The sequence below is a fragment of the Strongylocentrotus purpuratus genome, unplaced genomic scaffold (genome assembly GCF_000002235.5).
Source record: "Strongylocentrotus purpuratus isolate Spur 01 unplaced genomic scaffold, Spur_5.0 spur5_scaffold_4, whole genome shotgun sequence".
Classification (NCBI taxonomy): domain Eukaryota; kingdom Metazoa; phylum Echinodermata; class Echinoidea; order Camarodonta; family Strongylocentrotidae; genus Strongylocentrotus; species Strongylocentrotus purpuratus.
The window spans coordinates 8,727,130-8,749,733 of NW_022145610.1; the positions used below are offsets into that span (position 1 = coordinate 8,727,130).

Genomic DNA, 22,604 nt, shown 5'->3' on the forward strand with positions numbered 1-22,604 from the left:
CCCCCCCCCCCCCCGCCTCTTCTCTGCTCATGCGCAATGTATTTGGCCGCGGTCACGGTCGTGTTGGGGCAGAGAATGTACTGAGCATCCACAAATTAGGCACGTAAATAAATATAACGAAAGGTCTGTTCACGAAAATATGAAGTAAAATTGTATGTATTTTTAAATTTTCATACCCGATTTTGTAAAAGTGAGATGAAATTTAAAATCAACTTTCAAATAATATAGGATTTTCTATTAAGATATTTTCCAAGACAACTGGATAAAAGACAAGGGAACAGAAATTTTCGAATCAAACTGTTTATTAATAAGAATTGCATAATATTATCTGCATAATTCTCCTGGAATTACATACAAAGTACTGGACATTTTTTTTTAATGAGAACTATTGGATACAATAAAGCAAAGTGTGAGCGCAAAATTACAATAAAAATTCAGACTAATATACACATAAAACCATATTTCATCTTAGATCAGAAATTAACTTCAATACCTTTTGATAGCCCGTATCAAACACCGTGTGGTTATAAGACATGTCAACGTGCAAGAAAAATTCAGAAACAAAATACAAACCACGAAATTGAAAATCTCAGTTCGTAATTTACTCAATATCTCCCTAAATAAGTTGTTTGTAGTGTTTATAGATAAACCACCAACTATATCATTAAACTATTTCAATACACAGATGCAGAGACTGGCCTTATAAAATCAGGAACCAATCCAGTGATTTCGATGAAGTTCTTTTTATCAACTACTTCCAAAAATACTTACATCCTCAGGTACTAGATTACCCCGAAATACACAATTAGCTAGTAAAGTTTGAAAGAATTAATATAATCTGTTTCAGATAATTTGCAATATACCAGATGGCTACATTTGTTCTCACCATTCAAATCAATCTGTTATATGAAATGAATTAGCGGAATATAATGAATATTTGTAAATTCGTAACTTTTTTTTTTTTTGTTTCACTTTGTATTTCTATTCGTATTTGAAATCCAAAATGTGGGTTGCAATAAAGGAATGTTAATAATAATAATTTAAAAAATGAATAAATAGATAAATAAATGAATGATAATAATAATGATAATAATGATAATAAATAATTATAATAATAATGATAATAATGATAATAAATAATTATAATAATAATAATAATAATAATAATGATAATAATAATAACAATAATAATAATAATGATAATGATAATAATAATTATAACAACAGTAACAATAATGATAATAACAACAGTAATAATACTACGAGGCGACACGAAAGGCAAAATATCCGTTTATCCGAATCGCTTATTTCCGATTTACTCTTCATTTAATTGAGTTGCATTTATCTTAAGTTCACGCAAGTGAGGCGCCATTTAAAAACCATCGTAGCTAGTTGAAAGAGATAGTTACGTCACCGGACGTTGCTCCTGATTGGTCATTCATTTCATTTGAGGCTCTTTTCGGAGTTCCATGAATTAACCCTTGACCGCGCATATAATGTGTCACAACTTTCTCTTTCAATATGCTATGATCGAGAAACACCGGTCTAAAACTTGGTGTTCATTACGTCCTTCTCTGAAATCTTCTTGATCTTGTTGTTGTAGTGATGATACATGACGACCATACTGATGATGAGCACGGCGCCGAGGACGCAGGCGACGACGATCATGGCGATCTTGTAGGTCTCAGCCTGCTCAGTGAGAGCCATTAAGCGTCTAACCATCTCGGCGTCGACCCCATTGGGATCATCCATCATCGTCCTATCCGTGGGACTGGTAGGCATCGGCATCAGCGATTCGTCCATCTTGTGTTCTAAAAGGAAGCAGAAGGAAAGACAACACGGACAATTAATCAGTCTTTCAAGATTTTGGATGACTTAAATAGGCCCAATTTGTTTGTTGAAATAAATGGTACACAGAACGTTGCTGACTGAAACACTGAAAATAATTCCGCAGGCTCTGTTAGACAACGGTGGATCCACATAGCAGAAACAAAACTCAACCGCGCCCCCTTTTGAAAACCAAAGCTTTTTCGAGTGAACTTGCATTTTGAAGCGGCTGTAGCCAAGGGGCTGTAAGGAGAAGGGCTGCCCCCCTCCCCAACAAAAAAAAAGAGAGAAATAAATCGGAATGGTGCTCCGAGGTGCTGTTCCCTCATCCCGAAAATATAAAAAAGTGCCCCAAAATAAAAAATAATCATAATCTATTCCTTAGTATAGTAGCACTCAAAATAATCTCAATACTGAAAATTGCATATTTTGTTGTTGTTGCTTGCTCACTAAACTCATAATAACGCTCACAGTGGTAACGTCACTGTTTAGGAGTTTAACCGGACATTTAGCCCCTCCATAAGACTAATCCTAAATCCACTTCCAGTGGGGGGGGGGGGGGGGACTCAATCTAGTATAATTTAATATCATAAACTTACGTAAGTACACATACTTGGAAAATGTGGCCCAATTTGTAACACAGCCACTCCCCCCCCCCCCCCCTCCTCTTAGAAAATTGAGCCACAAAAGGCATCTGAAGAAAAAGTAAACAAATATTGTTCTTGTCTGGGAATTTCGGCTTTAATTGCAACCCAAATATATTATGTCTTATGTTTGGGCTTGTTAGAAATTTATCCCTCCAAGGAGGCGCCACTGAAGATGTAAAGAGGTTAAATAAGATTGGGCCTAATACGGATCCTTGTGGAACCCCTTGAGAGATGATTTCTGTGGATGACCGCTCTTTATGTTTTGGCTTGTAAGAAATCAATCCCTCCATGGATACGCCACTGAATGGTTGCATCATGTTATAGTTACCTGGGATGAACATGTAGACGGCCTTGAAGCCCATGTCCTCAGTGCTGTGATCAGACTCGAACTTGACATGCATCTTCTGACCGCTGGACCGGAAGACGTGAGGCACCATGGATCCACAGAATGACCTCTCACCCAGCTTAGACCACTCGTCTGATTCAACATCATAGTCGTACACCTGTAAACATAGCAACAGTGTTTTTTTGTTTTAATATGAATCAACTTTCGTAATAAGAGACCATATCAAATTTTGAAACCTAAAATAATTTTGGTATAAAACCAATTTGTACATTTTAGGTTGGTCATGATAATTATACTTACGAATGTATTTTTCTTCGGTTTCTATTATCTAAATTGCAAATCTGAAATAAATTACTTTATCATACATACTTAAGAATATTATTAAGATATGAAATTGCCGTAACCTACCGGTTTAAATCAATATCAAAGCAATCAGCTAATAATGTGTATATGGAACTTCGCAATCTTTAGGTGTTACTTGTCATTATTTCGAATATGAGGGCATTTGATATGAGCCATTCTGATCAGTCGACACTTTCTCTGTGATACTCTTCCGCACTGACATAAACAAAAATGCAAAAGCTCATAAATTATTTTTCACCCTTCGCTGAACCCAATTTTCTTTTTAAGTTGATTTGTTTAAAGTAGTCACCCGAAGAAAATTCACGACAAATCATAATTATGGACAAATTATATATGGATGGAAATATTTTCTCTTGAAAAACCCGAATAATTTTGCTGGAAAATCATATAGATATCATGGAAAGGCGTACATTTGCTTTGTGGCTAGCTGTGTCTCGCATGTGACGTTACGAATTTCGACGTTCACGAAGGACCGCTGAATTAAGCCAGAAAATCTGGATCTCAAAATTAACATTATTTGAGAGATGGTTGCTGACCCCATACATATTTTGAAAAGGGAAGTTGTTATATTTGATCAGTAAGCCTTCCCCTTCGCAATGATATGAATTTTGCATCAATTCAAAACACTTTTGATTCAGTATTTTCGGTCGTGAGAAAGGAAGTAGATATTTGGCCAGGTTTTTTTTGTTGTGACTTACAGAAAGACTATCATGCATGCAGTGGGCGTCCCATTGGGTCTTGAAGCGGAGCATGAAGAGAGCGACCACGTGACCGGGTGGCGCCACAATCTTCTGGTTGCATTCCACGTTGCTAGGATACTTGAACGGGAACATGGGTGACGTCAGAACTCCGGGTCCCGATGTGATGGTCTTGTCGCATGCGTAATCTGGAAGGGAGACATGCGAAAGCGTATTCAAATGTACAATTTTAATATACATTTTAATGTGTATCGCAGCATAAATTCAAGTTTTAGAGGAGACTTGTAACTGAAAACATTATTGTTCTGTGTCCGTTTAACACAAACGCAAAGGCTTTCGAAAAATCAACCTAAGGCAATTTAAAAAGCCTAATTGTCGCTCACCCTTTTTGAAATGTGCGAATATTACAGTAAGGCAGGCCTATATAATTAATGCGAACGTGATTTCAATGGCACATATAAAAGGGTTTCAAAATCACGAAAGTGTTTGCTACCATGTTTTTTGAGTTTCCATGCTGGAATTTTTCAAATAAAGCGATGTGAGAATTTATCATTTGACACACCAGCTTAATATTTGGCGCGCTAGAAAGGTAACTCCTGGTAAACTTCCTTTCAGACCTTGATACGATTTTTTCTTTCCCTTTATGCTCTTTAATTCTTAACAATAAGAATGTGTTTTTGTTAAAGGTATGATCTTATGTCTACTAATAAAATACAATTCATTATTACTGGTGACAGATCTCTTTAACGAACGCTTCCATTTTAAGTTACATTAATTATTTCATCTTTATTACTAAATCCGACACCATGATGACTTTGTATCCATTTCTACTGTAAATACCAAAAGTTGATTAGAATTATTATGAACAATTGCACTTCAAATATAATAATTCATCAGCGTGTAAAAGGCAATATCAAACTATTTTTTAAAATCGAATTACAAGCTCTTCATTCTGATCAGAATCAAGATATCGGTAGATTAGAAAATGGTCGCTTGAGAAAATCAATTTAAGGGATGCTAGCTCGATGAAATAAAAGCAATTCCAAATGAATTTGATTGATGATTTGTCATTATTTAAGCAGTTATTAGTTGACAGTCCTTATGTCCAATTATATTACAAATTGTTGCTCTTTAATGACAAAGCAAACATATTTTTATAACGTTAATTATTGGTTCATCAATTTTTGACAGGGTTCATAATCTGAAAATCATGTCATTTGGAAAAGGAACTTTATGGACAGAACTGAAATATATGAATAGTGTATTGAAGGTACTTGCTCTAAAATTAGAAAAATTTGTCAAATTAAATTAAAAAGTGACACATTAATCGAACATTTCTTAATTAATTTGTAAAAGCGAGTCAAATACGATGCATTATAAGATGATGACGTGGATTCTCATCAAATGATTGGTTGAGAGCGTACACGTGACAAGGCATTTATTTTGCCTAACACGTAATTTTGATAATGACCGGTCATTAGTAAAATCATGTTATAAAATCTTATAAAACAAATTATACACATCATAAAATTACCCACACTCGGTACCTTCAAAAACAGTCCAAACACCCTCGGCTACCGCCTCGGGCGTGTTAGACTGTTCCAAACTAGGTACCGTGTGGGGGTAATTCTAACTAGTGCCCGAACAAAATGATGTGTATTATTTGAATACTAATACACACCTGAATAGTACTCCATGACGACGCCATGGTGGTCTGGTTTGTTTGAGTATTGTGTGACGAGGGCGTGTGATCCTGCAAACCAAATGGATGGGTTCTTGTGCAGTTCTCCAATGCATCTGTCTATTCCCTGGCCCTCGTTCATCTTCATGTACTTGAAGAGTTTTTCGAACGCAGCGTGAAGTTTTTCTTTGATTTCTTCCGGTATCTCCTTTTTCATTTCTTCTCCTCCCATCATTCCATCCCCGCCCATCATCGTGTCCCCGCCCATCATCATATCTCCGCCCATCATCATGTCTCCGCCCATCATCATGTCCCCGCCCATCATGTTTTCAAGCATCATGCCCATGACGTCACCCATCATCTCCTCCATGTAACCCATTCCCTCTCCTTCCATCATCATCATCATCATCTCTGGCGGAATCATGGACACCATGTAATGCATCAAACCCTCCTTCATCATCATCTTCATCTCCTCCGGCATCTCTCCATCACCAGCCTTCCTCATCATCATCGCCTTCTTCCTCATGATCTCGCCGGAGATCAGCGCCGGCACTGGGAGCTTTCCTCCTTTGGCCGTCAGCAGCCCGAAGTCATAGGGCACGTTGTCGCAGGTGTAGGGACCCCTGGAAGCCAAGGCTCGGAGGTGGAAGTTGTTGGCGCGATGCGGAGATTGGAGGATGGACCATGTGTGGTGTCCCATAGGCCAGGACTTCAGCATCATGATGAACTCAAACATCATGTGATGGTCCTTCGTCCAGTTTTTCATCGTCATGTTGCCGCCCATCATCTCGTCTCCTCCCATCACGTCTCCGCCCATCATTTCTCCGCCCATCATCATGTCCCCGCCCATCATCGTGTCCCCGCCCATCATCGTGTCTCCGCCCATCATCGTGTCTCCGCCCATCATCATATCCATCATATCGCCCATACCCATCTTCTCAAAGTAACCTGTCATGTTGCATTTGCCCATCATCAGTATGGCTGCAATCGTCTTGATCTTCATCACCAGCTTGTGTTTCATCTCCGTGATGTTCATCTTCATGTCTCCCTCACCCGCCGGCATCATGTCCTCATCCTCCGGCATCATGCCTTCATCTTCCGACATCATACCGTCTTCGGATGGCATCATGCCCTCATCAGACGACACCATCATCTCCGTCATCATCATCGACATCATGTCGTGGTTGCCAAAGATACCCCAGATATCACCAAGAAAGGTTCCGCTTTCCGTCATCATCTCTTTAAGGTAGCTCATCATGCTCATCTTCATGTCTGCACTCGTTCCATTGTCTCCGCCCATCGTCATGTTTCCTCCCATCATGTCCGCGTGGTACATGTTGTACAGTCCAATCTTCTTCATCAGCATCTCAAACATGCTTGTACCATTCATTCCATCACCCATACCATCACCCATCACGCAGGAGAAATTAGAAACGATGCCGTGTATCATCTCATGGACGTGGTTGGTGATGTTGTGAAGGTCACACGACATGCCGACCTCCATAAGCAACATGGAGGCGTTTTTGTGCAACTCGTACACGTGCTCCTTCACCCACGTCATGTTCTTCTTCATCTCCGCCACCATGTTCATCATCTCCATCTTCATCGCTTCGTTCATCTCCTCCTCCATTGGGGTCATCATCATCATCATATCATGCTTCATCTCCTTGGCAACCATACCGAGATGCTTGAGCTTCATCTTCAGTTCCTCGATCTGCGGCCACTGCTCGTGATGCATGAAGCACCCCTTGTGGGCCAGCTCTACCAGTTTCTCGATGAGGGCGTTCTTCACCAGCATCAGGACGAGGTGGGGGTCGCCAATGTGCTTGGAGATGTTCTCCCCCAGGATGAAGGATGGAGAGACGATCAGACCCTTTTGGGAACGCAGGTTCAGGGAGGGTGACAACAGAGCTGTGAAGAAGCGGATTAAAAACAGGATTTTAGGTCGATGTGATTTTTTTTCTTCATCTACTTTGTAGAACTTTTTCACTATGATTTATTTTCTTCTTCTGAGAACCAGTGAATAAACTCAATATACTGACTTAATGAAGAAAAAGAAAAACTTTCAGGTCCATATGTACACACTAATAAATAAAGGTACAATTCTGCTACAATAGCAGCACCTTCTGCCAAATACGCGTACATGTCGGTGGATGCAAATCTGCACCCAATTACACCCTTATTTCTTAGTGTGTATGTGTTAAAGGTCAATAATTTTAAAGGTTGATGTTGTTGTATTGATCGCGCTTCCAGACTTTAGTTTATGCAATGAGTACTGTCATAATAGTGATAAATTTCTCTCCAACGAAATATGCCTTCTAGATTAACAGCCGCGTTGACTTCTACCGTAGTGATAATCTTTTCATTCATAAAATTATGAGAACCATTTAAGAAACCCTTTCCCAAAATGAATCACGATATATTTTAACCAGGAAGATCCTACCATATAGTGTAGCAAATCAGTATACCTTGCTGTGCTGTACAGTCCCTGGAGTTCAAATCAATTGCATCGTAAAATTTAAGTTCTTTTTAAAAGCTATGAAGTGAATTTATCCATCATACACTAAAGCCCCTCTGCACTAGTTTGGCCAGGAGGGATTATACCTCCCTGCATGGTCACTGACAGGTGGTTATCTCATCAAATCAGCTCTCAATTAACATAAGAAAAAGGGGACCATGGGGGACCGATAGTCACCGATTAGGCATTGTTTGCTATATAGAGGGTGCAAGAAGCTATAAGTGGGGCTTTAAGTTATACACTGTATCAATAGTTACATACCTGCGAAAGGTGCCATGCGTGGCAGCTTGAAGTGAACATTAATCTTCTGATCATCATCCACATCATCATCCATCAACATCGTCACGTTCCTCTTCTTCAGCCTTATGTCCAACGACGCACTGACGTAATGGACCTTCGACATCGTATCAGCAAGCACACAGATCATTTGCGGCATCGGCATATCGTCGTCGTGGTCCCCATCCATCTCCTCCTCGCCGCCCATTAATCCCGGCATCGCATCTTCCATGCTTGGCATACCCGGCATCATCATCCCCTCCGGCACAATCCAGACGTCGAAGCCGGGACAGAGGAAGGGTGCCTTGAGGCAAGCCAGAGCGCACTGGGCCTTGGAGGTGACGGTGAAGTTGTGGGCGATGGTCTCGTGTTCGATGGCCTGGTTGAAGTAGACGTTGTAGCCCTTCAGAGCACCATCTGTTCATGGAGGTGTTCAGAAATATGAGAGAGATAAGAAAATAATGTACTCGTTTTTTTCGATGAAAGCTATTCTTGTCTTTTGAAGTGAGATTTTATTTTATGTGGCAAAAACATGTGGATCGATATGTGTAGCGCTGAGTTAGTGCAAGAGAAATGCGCCAATATCATCTGGATTGGATTGGATACCTCACGCCCCCCTCCCCCCCCCCCCCCAAAAAAAAAAAAAAAAAAAAAAAAAAAAATAAAAAATCTCCAAATGAGTCATAGGCAGTGTAGGCCACATCACCATGTAAAGGATATGTTGCCAAACGATATCTTTTGTGTATCCTTAAAACTTTTTTCTCTCTGTATATCCTTTGGTGAATATATTGTCAGAGGCATTACCACGTATTAAGTTCGTTGAATTTGTTGAATATCCTCTTTCGGGACATTTCATTTGATTGTCAGTCCACAAGACTGACTCGTACGTAAATCCATAGACAAATTTACGCAAGGCAAGAAAGGCTAAACATGTCGGACTCATGGGCCGTATTCTTCTTCTTCCACTGTCTGGTGAATTCACTTACCGTTGGCCTCGTGAGATATTGGTCTCGTGGACTATCAGCCTCTTGAGTTTTCGATCTTGTAGCTGTCGCTCTGGTGCTTGTCGGCCTCGTGGGCTGAAGCCAACATAATTATGTTGATACAATAAATTATCGCACTTACCACAGAAGTGTTCGTCCGTTGCTAGAGTACAGTCCATGATACCGTCACATCGGCGTTCCTCAGGGATACACCATCCATCGCCGCAGCAGAACTCGCTGATACGGCAATACGAGTCCTCTTCGGGAAAATGGTTAAGAAGAGCAATATGATTTTTGTTTATGATTTTGTCTTGTTTGGTGGGTTTTTTAATGTCAAATTTACTCAGCAATGGAAAATAAAAAGTGCCATCAAAAAGAAGAGAAAGTTGTTGACATGTTGAATTTTTTAAGGAAGCATGACGATGTCAGTCATCATTGACTTGACAAAAATGACTAAAATCCCTGGAGTGTGTGTGTGTAATTGAGTTTTTACAGATGTGTATCAATCAGATATGATTTTTTACTTCTGGGGACCGACCTTTAACGTCACCATCCGAAAGACGTGACTCAGTTTCGAACCTGCGTCCTTGGCTGAATCAGTTTGTAACTTCAATTTTTAGCTGGATTACAGGCGCACACCACAACGCCCCGTTATGGGGCGTTGGAACCTTAGGGGAAAATGCTTAAGAAGAAATATGTTAATAAAAAAAACTGTTAAATCACTAATGACAGAAGTTAACCTAACAAGTGTGACCGAGATGACGAGAAAAAAGAGATATAATCATGTCTCTTTCTTGAGGGCAGTAAGGCAATAAGTCGGGATCTCAGTTTGTTAACTTGACAAAACGACTAACAATCCTTGATATCCTTTTCAACATCTATATCTTTGGCGAGATAAACAGTCTGTTCGACTTATCTACTCGTCACCCGAAAGTCAGCTTCATAAAGTCTTTGATAGTTATTTGATGGGGGGGGGGGGGGGTCGTTGATTTATCTGAATGTGACATTTAGACTTACTTCCTTTGGGCATCTTGCCGTTGAAGATTGGCATGATCCATTCCTTTAGGACGTCCACTTGGGTGAAGAGACCGGAAGAGCTTTGATGAAGGCACCCGACGGGAAGGCTGGTCACTCCGAGCAGGTACCATTGGCCTTTCACCTGTGCCACCAAGGGACCACCTTTGTCACCCTGAGGTGGAAGAAGCAGGCAGAGAAGGGGAGAGGGAGAAAGTGAAATGGGGAGAGTTGTGGAAGAGGGCCATGGGGAGGGGGGGGGGAAGGGGTATGTGCACGAGAAAGTAAGAGAAAGGAGAGAGTTAAGTGAGAGAGAAAGAAAAGAAAAGGGGAGGGGTTGCATTTTGAGAGAAATGTGGAAATAAAAGAAAGAAAGAGGGAAGGTGAGTGAAATAGAGCGAGTGAACGAGAGAGAGAGAGTAAGAGAGAGAGAGAGAGAGAGAGAGATAGAGTGACAGAACGAAAGTAAGGGGGGTCGAAGGAAGGGAATTGGGAGATATATACATGTATACAGAACAAGAAGTACTCAATACATCAAGGAAACAAAATAAATTGTAAATTGTTTTGCTGAGCTTGAAACACTTGTACAATACTAAAGTACGAGTCACATTAAAAACTGTTCTCGTGAAATAAGAGGGTGTGAAACGATATTCAATTTTCTGATGTAGGTTTCGATCAGTCAGTCAACCCTCACACGAAAAACCACATACCCACCACTAATCCCCACCATGAACCAACTAACCAACCTACCATCGAGACAGCCAACCAACCAACGAATCAAAGAACGATCCAACCATCCAATCAACCAACCAACCAGCCAACCAACCAATCAAAGAACGATCTAGTCATCTAACCAACCAATCAATCAACCAATCAATAAATCAATCAATATGAAAGTACCTTGCATTGTTTCATCATCATCATCTTCATGATCTCCTCCTTGCCCATGCCATGCTCCATCATCTCCTTCATCATAAGCTCCATCTCCATGTCCTTCTCTCCCATCATCATACCGCCATCCCTTTCATGTTCTTCCTCCTCAACCTCCTCCTCCATGCCTTCTCTCTCCATCATCCCTCCTCCCATCCCCTTCATCATCTCCTCGTATCCTAGCGACCAGGTACCAGCCTCCCGCATCCCGTTGCGTCCGACCCCGCCCTCCATCATATCCACGCTGCTTTGAAGGTGCGTCAAGACGCTGAGTAGGTCAAAGTTGAATTCTCCCTCCTCCGTCATCATCTCCATCTTCTCCATCATCCTCATCATCCCCTCCTCTCCCATCATTTCCTCTTCATCCATCCCTCCCTCCATCATCTTCATCATCGTCATCTTCTTCTTGAGGAAAGGGAGGAGGCCGCCTTCTTTCATCTTGTACCCCATCCCCCGGCGCAGAAGAGACCGTCGGGGAGGTCGTCGCTGAACATGCCCCTGCACGTTGAGATGTTGAGGAGGGGCAGTTTGAACTTGTGGAGAATGCCAGGCGTGATGCCCCCTTCCATCTCTGGCATCATTGTGGGTTGGGCTAAAAAAAGAAAAAGAGAAAGACAACCGGAAGAATTTAACAGACAGTTAATGGGGTTGTTCGAAGCAAATAATGATATCGTTCGTTCAAGCTTGTGTACAAAACAAAAAACATATTGAATAAACAATATTAGTTGCTGATATTGTTGATATTTTTCTTGATATTGTCGATGTCGTTGATGTTGAGAATATTGTTGTTGTTGTCGATGATGTTGTTGTTGTTGTTGCTGTCGATGATTAAGTTGATATGGTTGTTGATGATTGGGCGACAGGATGTATTTGTTTTGCAAAGCGCTTTGATCAGTTCTAATTGGATATAGCGCTATAAAAGAAGCAATTTAATATTTATTATATTATATCATATGATATCGACATTGCTTCTATCATTAGTGTAATTGTTGCTGTTCTATTAGTAGGATCAGTGGTTGTTATAGTTGTAGTTTTATTTACCTGGCAACGTCGTACATTGGTGGCCGCAACCGTTGCTGCAACATTTCTCATTATCTTGACACTCTTCATCTGACGTGCACGACTCGGTGCAGATTCCAAAAGCGCTCTCTTCTACATCCGGGCATTGTGGTTCTATCATATACAAACACCGTTATACATGTGTTAATATTTAGAGCAAAACAAAATACATTTTTATTGCCTTTTCTTCGCCAATGAAGATTTAAGATTGTGTTCCTCGATTTGTGCATGCCCGCTGGTGATTAATGAGGCCTTTGTGAGATAAAACATGACTTACACAAACTGGTGTAGGGGGAATATCGAAGAAAGTGCAGGTGGCGTTAAATCTAACATATTCTTAGACTCTTAATAATTCAAATATAATAATACTAGGAAGAAGAATACAAATTATTATTCAATCCTACCCATCTTCATCATGGGATTCCCAAAGGCAGCCACGGTCGCCTTCACGCCGCCGTGGAAGTGACCTTGCATTGTCGGAATCGGCAAGCAGATCACATTCACGTAGTCGTTGAGCACGAAGGCCGTTTCGATCTTGACGAGGGCGACATCGTGGGCCCATCGTCGTGCGTCGTAGTCGGGATGGACGTAGAACTCCTTGACCATGCTGTACTGCATATTGGGGTGGTCCGCGGCCATGGTGTCGCTCATGATCACGGATGTCGTCCCGACGACCACCTTGTACTTATCTGGGTACAGGAAAGGGCTGGACCAAGAAATCAATATTTTGTCATCGAGTTATTCAGAGTTTCAAAAAGCGTCTTATAATACACATTAAACCTTAACCATAAACCAAACCTAAACTCCAAGTTTCCATTGTTAAAATGTGCAAATTCAGAAATTCCATTAAAGGTATTATAAGAGAAAGATATTGCACAAAGTCGATGCAACATAAACAAAACAAACTTTGTGTATACTTTATAGTATGGGCTAATATACCATTTTTGTGATATAATCAAATTTAATGCACAAATCATTGTAAAGTGCTTTGAAACTAATATTATTCACCTGTCACGAATAATTGTGTTTCAATCGTCAGAATGCGTGTGTTGCTTGTGTCGTAATGATTGCAAATCGCATTCTGAGTAATACAAAATATTATTCGTATGATGAATTAAAAAATATGTAACGATGCACTAAACAAAGATTTGTGCATTAAATTTGATTACATTACGAAAACGGCATTCGGAATGACGGCTCGCATGCAACGGGCATAGGACAATAGCGCAACGTTAGACCGACGTCAGCTCAAGGCCGACGCCAGTCCTTGCCGATGTTGGTCCAACGAAGTATGGTTCTCTGTGCCTGCATGGCCCTATATCACATGGGACATCCCCGCAGACCGAAAGCCATGAGGCCGACATTTCAGGACCGACCATTCTTGAGGCAATCAACTCGCGGGTGGGCCAGGTGAACCCTCTAAACACGTTGTCAAAAGGCCTACAAGATGTCGGTCATGTTGGTCTGATGGTATGTCAGTCTTGTGGACCGTCGGTCTTACATACTGTCGGCCTCACAGGCTGTCGGTCTCATTGGATGTCAGTCTCATAGACTGTAATCGTGTACTCACAGACAGCTTGCTGAAGTGAGGAGCCACTCCTCGTGAATCAGAGCTGCACTGCAGACCTTGTAGGAGTTAAGAAAGATGGCGGCCTGCCATGGAAACTCGCCCTCCATCGCGTTCACAGCACCCATCATCATAGGCCCGTCACCCTCCATCTCGGGCTCCACATCGTCGGTGGTCGGCATCATGCCGTGTCCACACGTGGTATGATCTGCAGAGAGGGAGAGGGAGAGGGAGAGAGAGGGAGAAAAAAAAATAGAGAAAGGGTGGGAGGGAGGGATAGAGATAATGAGAGACAGATAAGGTGACATAGATATAGATAAAAGGAGAGAATGAGAATGAGAGAGGGAGTATCAAAAAGGGAAAGAGGAGAGAAAGAGGCAATACTTATTTATCATTTATCAATTTGAAATCGTTTCAGACATTAATTAATCTATTCATTTTAGTGTGATAACGCTGCTTCGGCGGCTCTCCCTCCAAACACCGGCTTAATTTCGACAAAGATTTTAGGGTTAGAGATCGGGATGCGTTTATTTAGAGTAGTTCAAGTACCTCTGGGGTCGGAAATGTGAAAGGGGCACATTTTTTCTGTTGTTAGTTAACATATCCCCTTCCCCACACTCTACCAGTGTGTATAATGTTGGGTACAGGGTAGAAGTTCAAATCAACAAGTGATTGTCACCGGAGCAAGTATGTATTACAATAGTTACTTATACTTATCTATCATTCTTTATATCTCCTCTCTCTGCCCCCTCTCTCTCTCTCTCTCTCTCTCCCTCCCTCTCCCTCTCGCTCCCCTTCTCCCTCTCCCCCTCTCTCCCTCTCTCTCTCTTTCTCTCTCTCTCTAACACACACATAACCACTAGGTCCCGCGAAACGGTGGGGCTCGGGAGGCTCGAGCCCCCCCCACATTTTTTTTGGGGGAAAAAGTATGTTAAAGATATAGAAAAAAAGAAAGAAAGAAAGTGACCTCTGAGGTGGCAAAAAATCCAAAAATGTAGGGTCCTCAAGTAAATATGAGGGTCCCCAGGCCCCGGCAAAAACATTGCTTTAGACCTTGATTTACATCAATAAGCCCCAGTCCCATATAAAGCCGGACGAGCACGGACGAGCACGGACCACTCCGGACCATCCCGGACCATGGTCTGGGGTGATCCGGGATGGTCCGGGATGTTTTGTTCAAAAAATCGCAACCACCGACCGTCTCCCCGGACCCAACACGGTACCACTACGGACCGCCCCGGACCGTCCGGGCATAGCCACGGCAGCAGTACAGATCATTCCAGACCCAGCACGGAGCCGCCACGCACCGTCCCGGACCACCCCGGTGCCAACACGGTGCCAACACGGATGACACCGGACCATCCCGGTGCCAACACGGATCATCCCGTGCTGGTCCAGGGTGATCCGTGTCGCCACCGTGCTGGGTCCGGGATCATCCGTAGGGGCGCCGGGGTGATCCGGGGTCAATAACTCACTCCCGGACTGCCACGGATCAACACGGACCGCCCCGGCGCCACTACAGATGACCCCGGACCCAGCACGGTGGCTACACGGATCACCCCGAATCAAACTATTGTCCCGGACCGTCCCGGACCACCCCGGCAGTTTTTGACCGTCAAAAACATCCGGGGTCGACTCCCGGACCGCCCAGGACCATCCAGGACCATGCAGGACCATCCAGGACCACCCCGGTGCCAACACGGTGTCAACACGGACCGAATCCCGGATCACCCCGGATGGGGTCCGGGATGGTCCGGGACGGTCCGGGACGTATATGGGACTGTAGCTTTAAACAAACATAAAGTGACCTGCCAGTGTCACAAATAAGGATTCAAAGTATGCTCGTTTGACTGCAATTTGCCTAAAGCCCCTGAGTTCCAAGGGGCTCCGCCCCCTGGATCCCACGCCAATTTACGCTCCTCTCGCTTTGCTCGCTACGCTCTAACTGATCTTAAATACTTTAGCCCCCCCCCCCCCCCCACTTTGAAAAACGTTCCGAGGGGCCTACCCACTCTCCCACATCGCTGCCTGGTACCGCAAACACGGTACCTGCCTTCCGTGAACAAAAACTTCCAGAATAATTGTAATTCAAGCTCAACCACAAATCGAATAATATTCAATAACGTCGGTAAATGTTGACTCGGTGCTTGTATTTTCAGGTTATACACAATGGTGTCTCAAGTGACAAAAGAATGTCTGAAAACTAAGTAAACTCGAGACGGTCAAGGTTGACGCGTACATATTCAATACCTGAACATGTAGAGGTGTTATTCCCTTTCTGGCAAGTTATGTAAACCCGTTTTATAACTGGTTATTTCAGCGGAGGAGGCCCATGATGTAATTTTGCGGATTGGATTTAGGCACTATTCGCCCTATTGGGTTAATCAATCTTTTTGATTAGTCCTTATATTCTCACTTCAATGACTTCAATGGATTCGTATATACACTAATATGTTTGAGGATGAAGAACGCTTGAGAGAAATGTAGAGCTTTACTGATAAACAGATCCCTATTAAAATGATACATCGAGCAAGAAACCTAGAGCTGTATGATTTGTATAGCTCAGTACTGTAGATAAATATTCATCGACCATGCACCCCTTCATCACTGTGATCATCATTATCTTCATAAATTTCATCGTCATCATCATCGTCGTCGTCTTCGTCATCATCCTCATAATCATCTTCCTCAACATCATCATCTTCATAATCGTCACTATCATCACCATCATCCTTTTCTCCTCCTCCTTCTTCTTCAGGACCATGATGTAAAACAGATTTTGTATCTACAATGTATATCTGATTCTTGTTATCCGAAATAAATATATTTCAATAAAATAAAATAAATTAAAAAATTCTTTCTCTCCTTCTATTTCCCTTCTTTTTCTTCTTCTTAGCGTATCATATTCTAAATATACTTTACCATAGTCACAATCCCCATCAGAGAAATTTAAAGTCAACTACTCTATAGGTCATCGTTTTAAAAGATAATAGAACGGAGAATATGGGAAAAAGGGAGAAAATGACAAGAGTGAAAGATACAGAGGAGAGAGAAAGACAGACAGACAGACAGAAAGCGAGAGAAAGAGAGAGAGAGAGAGAGTGAGAGAGAGAGAGAGAGAGAGAGAGAGAAGGGGCAGGGGGTGGGGGGGGGGGGGGGTTGCAGAGATCAATGCCCACTGCAGAACAGTATGTGCCTGACCCTCAAACGGGCTATTCACCATTTTATATATATATATTTTTTCAAAACCATGCATGTATACCTTAACTTTTTTAATTATTCCTATAGAAATGAAAACAAACAAACAAACAAACAAAATAGAACTTACTTTGATACATGAACATGAAATTGGTCCAGAATTCGTCATCCATTACCTCCGCTGCATTGGCCAATGAGAAGCAGGCTACCATAGCCGAAATGAAAACCAAGTGTTTCAATGAAAGACTCGCCATGATTGGTCTAAAAGGCTACCCTGTCTGAAAAAAGCACAAAGATAGTGTAATTATTCTGTCAGTATCTATCGAAATATAAATTTACAACGTTACCTGTATATTTTGGCCCTTGTGCATTTCCCGACAACGTCCTTTAAATTATGCTTTATCATTGTCTCAATTTTCATTTCAGTGTAATACTATCTGCTTTAGAATAATTAAACTGGTGGAAGATGAATAAAGTATTGAATTATATAACCCATTCATGACATAATTTCCCCTCTAAAAGGACTTGCTTAGTCAGTCCCAAGAAATTCATATACAGTTAATAACCAAATTGTTCCGACTCTTACCAACTTTTATAATTTTTTAGTGAAAAAGTATGTGAAAAAAATTGATTTGTCCCGAGTAAGGTTTCTGGAAACATTAAAGCTTACATCTAAAGGTATTCTAAGAAGGCCCTTAATCCACCAGTCCACCTTCAATCAATCAATTATTATTATTATCATTATTATCATTATTGTTATTTGTTAATAATGATGATAACGATGATAACAAATGACAACAAACAACAACAACCATGATAACATTACTAGTAATAATGACCATTACAAAACAATAATATAATTATTATCATTATTATTATCATATTTTTATTATTTTTTATTGTTATTATCATCAATAATAGTATTATAATGATAATAATAATGATAAGAATGATAATAATCATAATAATTATAAAACAATGATGTAAACGTTAATAATGATAATTATTGCATTTACCCATGCAGGGAAGCCTCATCAGCAACAATGCTCTCTCTCTCTCCCCCAGAGGGTCCTGCATTTATCATTACCAAAGCAATTGCACGGTAACCATTTACCCCAGGGTAGAGAGCGCCAAATATAGATTAATGTCTTGCAAAAAGCCGTTAGTGCCGGGCTGGTAGTCAAACTCTCAATCCGTCGATTGAGAATTTAGTGAATGATCCACTACATTAAACACGATGGTATTTTAAATTCAATTTAAAATTGATTGAAAGTATAGTTTTCATGATTATTTAAACTAATGACGCTTAGCCCCCAAAACAATTCCTTTGGTGATGTAAACGGGTACCTGACAGGAGTTAATTCCTCGAAATGCTAGAGCTCCGTAATGTCCGCCTTGTTAAAGCCAGGATAATAATCGGGGCAGCGCAAGGAGCGTCATGACGTGACGTACATGTGCGCTATATAATAAGCCACCATCTTTATTATTATAATCATTACCAAACAGTTTGCAGCCGGGCAAATTTTGTAATCATGCTTGATCAAATTTTCATAAAGAATTATGAAATAACGTAAGTAACATATAGTTTATGCCATCCCGGATGGGATAGTATAACATATAATTCTACCTACCTGAATTCAGAATAAACGAGCAGAAACCCTTATATCCTTAAAAGCCTAAGTCACTCAATGCAAGAGAATTCTGGCCAAATTGAAGCAGCAGAAACACAAAAATGTCACCGCTATCGTCTCTGCTTCCAGCGGACGATCTGCTGATAAACATCTACGCCGGTCGCGACGATATCGCAAAATATGAATAATAATTGTGAAGTGCGTCGACGCTTTTGATTGGTTGTCACGGAATGCTACTTCACACATTTGTTGTTACTTTGGTTAAAAACAGGGTGCCAAGGTCTCTTCTTCTGTCTGTCTCACGTTTTTACAGGACAAATTGACAATGGGTGGTTATGTTTGAGAGGCACCGGCAGGTACCAGGTGCAAAGCTTCTGCTGAACTTTGGAACAAACTACTTTTACATGTCGAAAACTGTCAGACTGTCAACTGATTCAAAACTTTTTAGTCAAAATTGCTTTTGATAATTCACTTTCTCTGTTCACAGATATGTATTGTAATTTGTAGGTTTATTTGTAATGTTTTGTTTTGTTTAATATTTAATTGTTTATCATTGAATTTTGTTTGTTATAGCGCTAAGAGAATTCGGTGGTAAGCGCTATATAAGCACCTTTTTTACTATTATTTATATGGAAAGTGTAGGCCTATCCGGAGAAAGGCGGGGCATAATGAACGCAAAGGCTGCAATTAATATCAAAATATACACAAATTATCAGAAGGCCAAATAGGCAAAGGGTTTCTTTTTGTTCATGTTCTTGTTCTCGTTCTTGTTTTGGTTTTTGTTCTTGTTCCTGTGCTTCTTGTTTTTTTCTTCTCTTCTTCTTCTCCTTCTTATTCTTCCTCTGCTTTTTCATTTCTTCTTCTTCTCCTTCTTCTTCTTCTCTTCTTCTTCTCCTTCTTATTCTTCCTCTGCTTTTTCATTTCTTCTTCTTCTTCTTCTTCTTCTTCTCCTTCTCCTTCTCCTTCTTATTCTTCCTCTGCTTCTTTACTTCTTCTTCTTCTTCTTCTTCCTCATTCTCTTTTTGTAAAGTACATTCTACCATCGGGTGTATTGTCGTTCTACATAGAACCATGTACGGCTAATAATCAACATAGAAGAACAAAGCTTTGTTTACTCTTAATATCTCTTGATATGAGATGATGTCTTTTCTTGACCTGCTTTTGCGTACTTATTGATAATCTGTTCAAGTTTTGCCATATCATCTATTTACAGCAGTTGCTGACGAACAAATATGAGAACACTTATTATACTTTGCTTGTCAAGCATAAATACTTGGTATTGTGAATGTTTGTCCATGCCTTTCAACCTACAGTCAATATTCTATATTTAGACCTTGACACATAAAATTATTCAAAATGATTTTTATTTCTCATGCAAAACATAATACAATGAATAAGTATATTACAACAAATATACAATGCAGCGAAAAATATGGTAGTAATAGCACGAGAAAAGAGGAACTAACTAGAAGCAGAGCTTGTTGAAGTATTACTCAGATGCTGTTTGACAAATACATTTAGAAAATCAATAAATTAACAAATATGTGGCAAAGAAATTATGAATTTTGGGGAAAACATAAAAGAGAGGAAAATAGTAGAAGGCAAAAAATAAATAAAGATAGAAAAGGAAAATGAATGATTGCAAAGCTCTAGAAAGAGGAGGTTAGATCAGCAGAAGAGGAAGAAAGGGATTGAGTTGAGAGTCAAACAAACCGAGATTCATATAGCGACGTGTTAGCAATGTCAACAATGCAGCTGACCGGCGACAGCACATGTATACATTCATGCATATGTGTTTACAAATTAAATTTTCATCTTTTTTAAAAATGTGTATGACTGGTAGGCTACTTTGGATCTATGTTATTCCAAAACACTGGACCTTTGTGTGTGTGCCAAAGCTGTTCTCATTCGAGGAGTATGGAAGTGGTAATGGTAGTGTGGAAGTGTATAATGGAGTAATCTCTCTCTCTCTCTCTCTCTCTTCATCTCACTCCCCATCCTCTCAACATGATTATTTTCCCCCGCTCTCTCTCCCTCCCTCCCTTCCTCTCACCCTCTCTAATATCAGATGAAGAAAAGAAAAGACTGTCTCGTAACGATGATGTTGGCTTTGAATTTTTTTCGGCTTAAAAATAATGTCATCGTCACTTATTATTGCTACACCTCGTTTCCACTTCTGCCTATCTCCCACTTTATCTCTCTCCGTGTCTCTTTCTCTCTCTTTCTCTCCCTGTCTTACCCTGTCTCCTCTCTCTCTCTCTCTCTCTCTCTCTCTCGCTCTCTCTTGTTTTTTTTTTTTCTCTCTCTCTCTCTCTCTCTCCCTCTCTCTCCCTCTCTCTCTCTCTCTCCCTCTCTCTCCCTCTCTCTCCCTCTCTCTCTCTCTCTCTCCCATATCTTGCTTTGCTCTCTCATTTTTGCCATTCATCTATAAATATTTATTTTTAAAAAATACAAGTTTTTTAGCAACTATATTGTTACTTTATTAGTATAAACAATGCATATTCCTTTTTCATTAAATATACGCAGTATCAATTAATCTTATAATTCACTAACCTTAAGATACATAAGCAAACATTGGACATGTAAATCTGTGAACTAGTTACCAAACAATAGTGTTAGGTTGTCTAAATAAGGTACGATTTACATGTATCTTATGTACAAGAAATAGGAGAATAATATGCCTCATCGAGATCATATTTCCACATTATTTTGACATACAACTTTCGTACAACAATGTTAAACAAAAATTGTTGCCTTAAATGACTGGATAATACTATGTCGTTCATTGATATTAGTTAATGTATCAACATTGTCGATGTTCATGACAAAATCCGTCACGTTTTCAAAGCGTTGTTTGCCATCAATATTTACAGCTAAGATGACAAAAAGCATTTTGAGGAGTTTTTGAGAATGTTTACGAGACCGTGACAGCCCACGAGACTGGTATAATGGTCTTGCATGCATTATATCACAAAATATCTCGGAGAGTTCACGAACCGAGATTGTGGGGTCGGTTTCGAGAGCTATTGATCAACTTGATAAACCATTCATTTTGAATTACTGGAAAGCCAAGGCTTCTAGCACGCATGGTTAGTAATGTTTTGTGTGGGACAATCTATTCATCAAACCACTATTCGAGTAGCGCGATGATCTCTTTCTATTTAAGAACAAAAAACATATTCCAATGTAAAGACATAAAACGCTCAAAAGTATCAACAGTTTATAAGTCAATATTCGGGCAACCCCTAGTTAAACTCTGCCCGTGCGCCGTTGAAAAAAGAAAGAAAAAAAAATTGATCTGGGGCCCGTCGAGTTTACATTAATGGCAGCTTCTTTACTATTAATTATCAATCGCAACTATGTACATAAGAGATAGGGGACTGCACCACCATAATCAAAGTAACATCAAAATATACAATCACTACTTTAGTGTACAAATTGGCAATTTTCGGTTAAATGTTTCAATTTTCTGTCACATTGGTTCATTTAAAGCCCCACTGCACTACTTATAGCTATTTGCGCCCTATATATAGCAAACAATGCCTAATTGGTGATTACACAGTAAAAACGCTGTTTAAAAAAGTGATGTTCACTTACAGTTGTACACTATCTTAAACAACAGTTGATCAAATTGTAAACAATGTTGCTCGAAACAGAAGTAATTTTGTTAAACATTCGTTGTTTAAAATTTAATGACTGCTATATTTACTATACGAGAGCTTTTAGACAGTGTTGTTTACATATGACGTCATGTGTCTCGTGCCAGTTAAGTGCGTGTTGGCTAAAGGCTTTATTTCACATTGTTATGTTTAGAAACAGGTTCCTTGAAACTAACATGCAATTGAAATTGACATGCCACTTAGAAA

The 22,604-nt window shown here is 40.4% G+C and overlaps 2 protein-coding genes across 2 annotated transcripts; both read right to left on the bottom strand.

The window, feature by feature from the left end:
* Positions 1-1,225: 1,225 nt before the first annotated feature.
* On the bottom strand, positions 1,226-11,626 carry LOC100893543. The gene is made up of 8 exons (XM_030998174.1): positions 11,254-11,626; positions 10,357-10,528; positions 9,482-9,598; positions 8,342-8,773; positions 5,563-7,473; positions 3,882-4,069; positions 2,803-2,977; positions 1,226-1,811 (listed from the first exon to the last, which is right to left on the bottom strand). Exons 1-8 carry the CDS (start codon positions 11,617-11,619, stop codon positions 1,546-1,548), a joined length of 3,627 nt encoding a protein of 1,208 aa, XP_030854034.1. The 5' UTR covers positions 11,620-11,626; the 3' UTR covers positions 1,226-1,545.
* Positions 11,627-11,638: 12 nt separating this feature from the next.
* On the bottom strand, positions 11,639-18,874 carry LOC105438121 (enteropeptidase). The gene is made up of 6 exons (XM_030998175.1): positions 18,739-18,874; positions 17,238-17,385; positions 13,913-14,117; positions 12,747-13,048; positions 12,325-12,456; positions 11,639-11,875 (listed from the first exon to the last, which is right to left on the bottom strand). The coding sequence occupies exons 2-6, from the start codon at positions 17,359-17,361 to the stop codon at positions 11,718-11,720; spliced, it is 921 nt and encodes a 306-aa protein (XP_030854035.1). The 5' UTR covers positions 17,362-17,385; positions 18,739-18,874; the 3' UTR covers positions 11,639-11,717.
* Between the last annotated feature and the right edge of the window lie 3,730 nt (positions 18,875-22,604).

Coding starts and splice junctions, on each gene's coding strand:
- LOC100893543 (XM_030998174.1), bottom strand. CDS start 11,619: ATGATGAGGATGATGGAGAAGATGGAGATGATGACGGAGGAGGGAGAA. Junction 2,978..3,881: donor GCATGCATGATAGTCTTTCT/GTAAGTCACAAC, acceptor CTATGTTTACAG/GTGTACGACTATGATGTTGA. Junction 1,812..2,802: donor CGTCTACATGTTCATCCCAG/GTAACTATAACA, acceptor GCTTCCTTTTAG/AACACAAGATGGACGAATCG.
- LOC105438121 (XM_030998175.1), bottom strand. CDS start 17,361: ATGGCGAGTCTTTCATTGAAACACTTGGTTTTCATTTCGGCTATGGTA. Junction 14,118..17,237: donor TTTCATGTTCATGTATCAAA/GTAAGTTCTATT, acceptor CCCTCTCTGCAG/ATCATACCACGTGTGGACAC. Junction 13,049..13,912: donor CTCACTTCAGCAAGCTGTCT/GTGAGTACACGA, acceptor TTCTTGGTCCAG/CCCTTTCCTGTACCCAGATA.